The sequence below is a fragment of the Mastomys coucha genome, unplaced genomic scaffold (genome assembly GCF_008632895.1).
Source record: "Mastomys coucha isolate ucsf_1 unplaced genomic scaffold, UCSF_Mcou_1 pScaffold15, whole genome shotgun sequence".
NCBI classification, from domain to species: domain Eukaryota; kingdom Metazoa; phylum Chordata; class Mammalia; order Rodentia; family Muridae; genus Mastomys; species Mastomys coucha.
In genome coordinates this window covers 140,240,148-140,248,608 of record NW_022196897.1, presented here as the reverse complement: position 1 = coordinate 140,248,608, position 8,461 = coordinate 140,240,148, and the positions used below count along the sequence as shown (strand labels likewise).

Genomic DNA, 8,461 nt, shown 5'->3' with positions numbered 1-8,461 from the left:
AAGGCGTGCGCCACCACCGCCCGGCTTTACATTTTTTAATTGCATTTATTTATTCTGTCTGTCTGTGCGCATGTATACGCATGAGCATGTGTAGGTCTCAGGAGTCAGGAATTGTTAGGCTTGGCTGCACATGCATGGCTTTACCCACTGAGTCATCTTGACTGCCCTAGTGATAACTTTGAACTTCGGATTCTTCTGCCTCAGCCTCCCAAGTGCTGACAGTGCAGATGTGAGCCACAAGCCCTGGCTTTTAGGTGTGTGTGTGGGGGTAGAGTCTCTTTAGTGTGTTCTTGCCTGCCTTAGCCTGTTGGTGCTTTGATTAGTTGGCACTTGTATGCCACCTGGCCTATGTCTTTATTATAAGTAAGCTTTGTATCTTTTTTTTTTTAAAGATTTATTTATTATTATAAATAAGTACACTGTAGCTGTCTTCAGACCACCAGAAGAGGGCGTCAGATCTCATTACGGATGGTTGTGAGCCACCATGTGGTTGCTGGAATTTGAACTCACGACCTTCAGAAGAGCAGTCAGTGCTCTTACCCGCTGAGCCATCTCACCAGCCCAAGCTTTGTATCTTAACATTTTAAATATATTTCCCCTATTAGTAGGTGAATTAGATTTTAGGCAACAGGGATGACTGGAAAGCTATCTCAGCAGGAACCTCTCATAGAAACCAGGAGGAAAGGCCTCTATACCATCATTGTGGCCCCTAGCACATGTTTGAGTGGGTGTATAGAAATTCGTGTGTGTATGTGTGTGTTGTAGCTTCTTGTCTCTAGATCCTGCCAGGTTCTGACACCTTTGGCTGAGAATCTAGCAGCAAACTCGGTCCTTATCCCTCATGGATGCCCTACGGGGTTCCCTCCACTTTGGCAATGGGTGGGTTTCTTGGGCCACACGTGTAGGCTGGGTGGCTGACTAGTGACATGCCCTGTCTTTTATCCCATCTCGGCTTCAGGTATCTGGAGATCTGTGCAGCAGATGGCCAGGGCACTGTGTTCTTGAGGGCCAAGGATGAGGCCAGTGCAAGGTCATGGGCAGGTGCCATCCAAGCCCAGATCAGCACATTCATACCTTGGGTCAAGGATGAGCTACAGGCACTACTGTCAGCCACAGGTACAGCTGGAAGCCAGGACATCAAGCAGATTGGCTGGCTGACAGAACAGGTGCGTGCTGGGTCCTACTTCTGGTACCCCTTACCACCCCATTTCCTCCTGGCCCTGGGACCTCTTTCCCTCCCACTCTCCTCATTCTCATTTTGCTTGCAGTTGCCCGGTGGGGGTACAGCACCAACTCTGGCCCTGCTGACTGACAAGGAGCTGCTCCTCTACTGCTCTCTCCCTCAGACCCGAGAGGCCCTGAGCAGGCCGGCTCGCACTGCCCCACTCATTGCCACCAGGTATGGAGGAGCAGGGGAACTGTGTTGCAGGCAGATTTGGGAAGGTGGTATTCCAGATGGGCCCCGGAAGCCCCAAACCCTAGCCCTGTTCTGCCTCCAGTTATTCCCCAGGTGATCTGAAGCACGCTCTGCTCCTTCTAGGCCACCCTTTCCTCATTTATAAAGTTGAGGCTCAGAACAGAAAAATGTGAAGTGACAACTGTCACTCAGTTACTGACACCTGCATCTTATATTGCATGGTTCAGGGGACGGTCGCTACCCTCAGGGAGAATCCAGAGTTGGGAGGCAGACACAGAAGAGCCATTACATAGAAGGTTATAGGAGACACTTAACTGTCTGACTGGGCCAGGGAAGATGTAAGGAGGAGGTGACATTTGAAATGGACCTTGATGAGCGAGGAGTGTGCCTTTTGAGGAACGGTGGTAGAACATCTTTGGTGTGGTCAGAGGTATAGAGGTATGAAGTGCTAGAACCTGTCCATGTACATATGTATGTATATATACATATATGGTTAGCACACACATATGTTTGTGTATGTACGTGTATATATATATTTCTGTGCATTTTATATACATATAACTTTTGTGAGGCAGAGTCTATGTATCCCTCGCTAGTCTGGAACTTGCAACACAGACCAAATTGGCCTTGAACTTGCAGCTATCTACCAGTCTCTGCCTCTAACTGCTGGGATTAAAGGCATGTGCTATCACGGCCACTTCATACTATTTTTTGGAGACAGAGTCTCTCATTGAACTCAGAGCTTGCTGTTTTGGCTAGACTGACAGGCTGAGAGGTCAGTGGCCCCCGGATGTCTTCTGCCATTCCTGGCTTTTACATGGATCTTCATGCTTGAGCAGCAAACGCATTTCCCACTGAGCCATCTGCCCCAGCACTGTCTTAACACTTGTGGCAAGCTGTGCCCGAGGGGCTAAGCTGGGGAGTCAGGGGACTGGGGCTGTGTTGTAGAGGAAGTTCCGTGATTGCCGCAGAGAACATTCACTGGGAAGGGAAGCTCGGAGGCTACCATGGCTTTGGGAGACCTGGGGCTGAGAGGAGCAGGTGGGTGGGGACACAGATGGAGTAGAACTATGGCATTTGCAGTGGAAAGCGCATGGGTGGGAGCTCACAGGCTCTGTGCTTGCCAGATGGGTAGGAGATGGCATGGGTGAGTAGGAGGTTTGGCACACACACGTGTGTGCGTACGTGTGTGTTTGTGTGTGTGTGTGTGTGTGTGTGTGTGTGTGTGTGTGTTTTGGTGGGGGCGATGGGAATGGAGTAATTGGGGTGTCCGTAGAGGAGGTTTCAGAGATGCTGAGTCATATCCAGAGCATATGTGGGAAACATAAGGAATGTGGCTCAGAAGACTTGAGGGGGAGAGGGTCTGAGGTTCAGCGCTGGCATGTGGGAGCTTCAGTTAACACTCCTAAGGGAAACTAAGAGTGGGTGGAGTGAGGAACAGAGGGGCTCAGGGCCAGAGAGGGACAGTGAGCTGCCCAAGGCCACACAGCAAGTGAGAATCAAACTGCAGGCTCTGGGGCCCTTGTTTCCATGACTCTTCTCCCTGGACTGGGTTCTGGGCCAGCTGACAAGTGGCAGATTTTAGATTGCCTGTCTAATCTAGTGACTTGTAAATTAAGACAAATACTTATACAACACCTACTATGTGCCCATAGTTTTAAATTGCTGGAAATATAGGGTTGTATAAAATAGACAAGAACTCTTACCTTAGTCTAGCTGGTGAAAAGGTCAGCGAAAACCCTACTGCAACTAATGTCATCTTGGCTGGGCCAGATTCTATACATACACATAGAATTTCAGCTGGGTTCAGGGACATATGCCTGTAATTCCAGTACTCAGGGGACAGAAGCTGAAGAATCAAGCCTGGCCTACATAGCGAGTTCCAAGCTAGCTAAGGTGGCGTAGTGAAATCCCCATCCAAATAACAAAAACCTTCAAAGTGCATAATTTATGCAATCCTGGTGAAAAGGAAGGCTGATAGTGACTAGGCAGCTCCTTTAGACAGATCTTCTCAGAGGAGGGGGATATTTGAACAATGATCTACAGGAAATGGGACTGAGCCAATGGGAGAGTGTGAGTATTCAGTCAGAGAAAGTACATGTGTGAGGACATGACAAAGGCTGAAATGAGTGTCGGGAAGATGGAGGAGATGAACCCCCAAAACTCCCATCCCTTGTAAGACAGTGAAGGATGCAGGTCATTGCCACACTCCACTCCAAGATCTCACGTTTGGCCCTCGACTCTGTACACAGGCTGGTGCACTCGGGTCCCTCCAAGGGCTCAGTGCCCTACGATGCTGAACTCTCCTTTGCTCTGCGCACGGGTACACGTCACGGTGTGGACACTCACCTGTTCAGTGTGGAGTCGCCGCAAGAGCTGGCAGCCTGGACCCGGCAGCTGGTGGATGGCTGTCACCGGGCTGCTGAAGGTGTGCAAGAAGTATCTACAGGTGTGCCAGGTGGAGCCTCTTGTGCTTCGAGGCTTTCAAGTTTCTTCTTTTATGGTGCCTCTGGGGGGAGAAAAGAAATGGAGGTTGGGCTTTTTGGAAGCCCCTGTTTGGAGTATGAGCAGGTGCTCTGGGAGGAAGGGAGACATTTTTTTCTTAATGTCTTTTCTTATGTTATCCCTGTGATTCTGCTGGTGAGGATACGTGGTGGTGTACACCTTTAATTCCACCATTTGGGGAAGCAGAGGCAGATGGATCTCTGTGGGGTTGAGGCCAGCCTGGTCTACATAGCAAGTTCTAGGCTAGCCAGGGCTACACGGTGAGATCCTGTCTTGGGGGTGAGGCTGTAGATAAGATAGGGAACCTAGATTAAGTTAGATTTGAATTTCAGGTAAACACTGAATACTTTCTTATGTCAATCTAAATTATCTAGTTATATGAAATTTTCATTTAACCTGCCAATCTTGCACCTTTGTGGGATAAACATTGTGTCCATCACAAAATTTAACTCCCATTTAATTTATTGTGCTGAGAATTGAACCCAAGACCTTGTGCATGATAGCTACATACTCTTCTACTGAGCCACACCCTAGCCCAACCTTCCCTAACACACATGGCTTTGTTAGAAATGAAGCATGATCCAGCTCTACGTCCTCTGAAGGCCAAACTTCTGTAGTTTAGGTTAGGGTGACAGGGCCAGTGGTTGTTCGGGTGTCATGACAGAGAGAGCCTCCCATCCCTGGAGGAATTACAGCCAGGGTCTGGAGTTGCTTTAGGAGTTGACTGGGGTTTGTGATCACTGAGGTGCTAGGGGCTGTGTTCACACTCTCCTGCAGCCTGCACGTGGAATGGCCGTCCCTGCAGCCTGTCTGTGCACATTGACAAGGGCTTCACGCTGTGGGCAGCTGAGCCAGGAGCAGCCCGAGCTGTGCTGCTTCGACAGCCCTTTGAGAAACTTCAGATGTCATCAGATGATGGCACGAGTCTCCTTTTCCTGGACTTCGGGGGTGCTGAAGGAGAGATCGTAAGTGGAGGACCTCCCCTGCATCCTGGGGGTGGGGATACTCTCCTGGAGGCCAATCTGGACAGAATCCCTGACCCTTCTCTCTGTCCACTCTGCAGCAGCTGGACCTGCATTCGTGTCCCAAAACTATGGTGTTTATCATCCACTCTTTCCTGTCCGCCAAGGTCACCCGCTTGGGGCTCTTGGCCTAGAAGTTGTCAGATGTACTAGCCCTGAAGAGGATCGTTCATCTTGTGGCCTGACCTGTCCTGCTGACTGCCTGCTCGTCTGTGGGCTGAGGGAAGGGAGAGGAGGGGAACTAGGGCCTCAGAGACCAGCCTGAGGAAGCAGAACTCAGACCTGGGACAGCGAGTCTGGCTTGTGATGGGGCAGCTTTCCTACTGCTCATCTCCACCAGTGCCTTTCGAAGAGAGATATTTTGTGTACACAGAAGCCATTCCGAGCCTGGGACTTGACCCTGTGGGGATCCCGTCCCCAGCCAACAGCAGAGCTGCCAGGCCTCCTGGAGGCCCCTAAGCCACCCTGAGATCTCTGCAGCTGGAGTCTTCTGGGTTAGTGGCAAGAGGAAGAAGAGGAGCCTTTCTGTTCATTTTCCCTTGAGCCCCATGGGGCATCTGGGTTTTCTCCTCCTCCTCTCTCTCTCCTCCTTCATTTTGAATAATAAATGGCCTGTGAGCACACAGGCAGCCTGGCTCCATGTCTGTGGTTTGTGTCTTTATATTGGGACTGTGAGGTGGCTCTGTAGTCCCAGAGGAACCAGAACAAGATGTAAGACCCCGTTCCTGGAGAGCTGGGTCTCCAAAAGGAATACCGGCTTTATCTATGCTCTGTGATAAATGACCCTGCAATCTAGCAGCTCATCCTGTCTTCCATTCTGTGGGTCAGAAATTTGAGAATGGCTGAGTCGTATTTATTCCTGTCTGAGGTCTCTTATGAAATTTCAGCCAATGAGGAAACTGTCCCATGAAGTTACTTAATTAGCTTGGTAAGAAATTAGGCACCAAGAGATGGGGAGATGTGGTTAAGTAGAGATTTTCCAGTCTTGCTTACCCATCCATCTCACCTATGCATCCATCAACCAGTAGCTCACCCAGAAGCATCTAGGATGCTTCTGTTGTAGTCCTCAGTGATGTAGCTGAGAGCAATGTTGACAGGTCTTTATCCTCAGCAGGAAGAAATCCATCAAAATCTCCTGCAATCAAATGTGTGATTCCAATTGGTCAGACACAGGGAGTTAGCAGAGAGGACAGTGGAACCTCCCTTTGCCTGGTTTCATTTCTGTCTGAAGGAGACACTGAATTGGATGCAGTGTAGAGAAGTGCTTCTCCCGAGATAGTACTGTGACACCAACCCTGGGCAAACCCAGTCTAGTCTCTATGCCTGTAACAGCAAGACATTTGCTTTCAGGAGCATGGGCTGTACAGTGACAGTTTTACTACTGGGCTGGGCAGGGCACTTTTGTTCCTGGTTGGGCTTCCTAGGGCAAGCTTGCCCTGTGGGTAGGTCTGTGGAATGCAAAGAACAGTTAATCACATAGGCCCTTCAGGTCATCTGCCTGACAGAGGTGAAGAGAAAATACAATCATAGTGGGGTGGACGGGGAGTGAGTGCTCACTATGGGAACTTTCACCAACTAGTAGTATTAGATAAAAGAGATGATCATGGCAGGTAGAACATTCAGGCCTTAAAGTGGGCAGAACATGGGGTTCCCAAACTTCTGGAATCAGAGGAGTTTGTTTCTTTTTTAAACTTTAACCATCCTCAATCCCACAGTAGCCAGGGAACCCACAGTTGATCTACAGCCACAGTGGACTCCTGTGGACAGCCCCAGTGGTTTTTTTTTTTTTTTCCCTTCGGCCCCGCTCCTTATCCATTTCTTCCCCTTACAATGTGTTCACCACACAGTTGCCACCCTACGGGCGAGGAGACTGGAGTCAGCAGTCACTAGTTGGCTATGGTTATTCAACTGTCAGCCAGCACAGCCCCAGAAGGAACCCAGCCAGTCTGAGGTTGAGTTAGTCAGTGCTATGAATAGGGCTTTGGGATTAGATTGGACTGTGGGTGGATCCCAAGGACTGTATAGCTCTGTCGTGCCGTGTGAGCCATTGCTCATGACTACTTTTGTATTCTCACCCTTAAGTTTGTAAAATGAGTTAATCTTTATAAATTTTTTTTTTCAAGATAGAGTTTCTCTTTATCTCTGTTTGGCTGTTCTGAAATTTTTCCTGTGGACTAGGCTGGCCTTGAACTTATTGAACTCCTCCCTTTATCTGCTGGGATTTTTTTTTCTTTTTGTCTTCTTTTTTGTATTTGTTTTTTGAGACAGCATTTCTTTCTCTGGGTCCTTAAACACACTTTGTAAACTAGGCTGGTCTCAAACCTCTGCTTCCTGAATGCTGGGATTAAAGATATGTGCCACTGTGCCCAGCTTGGGCTCTTTTAAATACACTAACCATGAAGTTCTACTTTATGGCCTAATCGCTATGCAAAGACCCTACTTCCTATTTCCACTTTCTTGAAAGTTATCGTATCAATGTGTGGATTTGAGGGGACACACACATTGAGACGGTCTTTGAAACAGGAGAAGGAGTTGGAGAGTGAGGTCCAAAATGTGTCACACAAAGATTGCAGAGGTAAGGTATTAAAGAAACCCGTTGGAGGGCTGGAGAGACAGCTGAGCAGTTTTTGGAGCATTGTACTAGAGTTTGACTTTGGGCCCACACCAGGTGGTTCACAACTGCCTGTAACTCTAGCTTTATTTGGAAGTGTCCTACAGGCTGAGCCAACTCTAGCTTCTGGCTTTCCACACAGAGGTGCTTTACAGCTTCTTGCCCAGATACATAAACACATAAATGAAAACAAAACAAACAAAACAAAACAACGAAAGCCCATTGGCAAAGAGGAAGGCAAGGAATGCCCCACACTCCTTCCTTCCAAATCCAGCCTCTTGATGAGAGTCATGACAGGAAGAGGCCAGGAGGGGGCGCCTCTTTGTTACTCATTCTATGCTTGTAGAATTTGAACTGTCCACATGGAGTTTGTGCTTCAACCAAATGTTTTACACTTTAAAACTATGTTTTATGGTGAAGTTTGGAAAAACAGTTATGCTACATAGGGTGGTTCTGACCTTAGGGCTCTGATCTGGCTGAATCCTGTTCTCAGCTTTTTGCTGAGTGTAGGGACTATGGGTTAGGTCTGGGCAAGAAGAGATACCTTGGCTAGAGTCAGGATCCACAGGAAAGGGAGAATGGCTGAGAGGGTCAAGGCAGGAATGTGACAGGAATAGGGTACGGAGGTGGTGAGGAACAACTAAGCTGTTCAGGGCCATTCGGGAGATCCAGGAAAGTTGAGGCAGTTCAGAGCTAGCCACAGAAACCACTGTTTAGCCACTTAAAAAAATTTTTTTTACATTTATCCTATCCTGTCTATCCTTCCTATCTATCTATCTATCTATCTATCTATCTATCTATCTATCTATCCATCAATCTATTATCTACAGAATCTTACTATGTAGCTCTCAGCCTGGCTTCAATTCAGCCTGCCTCTGTCTTCAGAGAACAACGAAGTGTGCTACA

The 8,461-nt window shown here is 48.3% G+C and overlaps 1 protein-coding gene across 2 annotated transcripts in view; it reads left to right on the top strand.

Annotated features, from left to right (window-relative positions):
- The window catches only part of Snta1 (syntrophin alpha 1), a 31,401-nt gene extending 25,817 nt beyond the window's left edge, over nucleotides 1-5,584 (top strand). Inside the window, exons 4-8 of one of the 2 annotated variants that reach the window (XM_031372367.1) lie at nucleotides 959-1,166; nucleotides 1,269-1,399; nucleotides 3,670-3,866; nucleotides 4,700-4,887; nucleotides 5,052-5,584. In XM_031372367.1, coding sequence (XP_031228227.1) covers nucleotides 959-1,166; nucleotides 1,269-1,399; nucleotides 3,670-3,866; nucleotides 4,700-4,887; nucleotides 5,052-5,078 — 751 coding nt within the window. In that variant the 3' untranslated portion in view covers nucleotides 5,079-5,584. Of the gene's footprint in view, nucleotides 1-958; nucleotides 1,167-1,268; nucleotides 1,400-3,669; nucleotides 3,867-4,699; nucleotides 4,888-4,985 lie in introns of both variants that reach the window. The other variant, XM_031372366.1, reaches the window with a different exon arrangement.
- The last annotated feature ends 2,877 nt before the right edge of the window (nucleotides 5,585-8,461 follow it).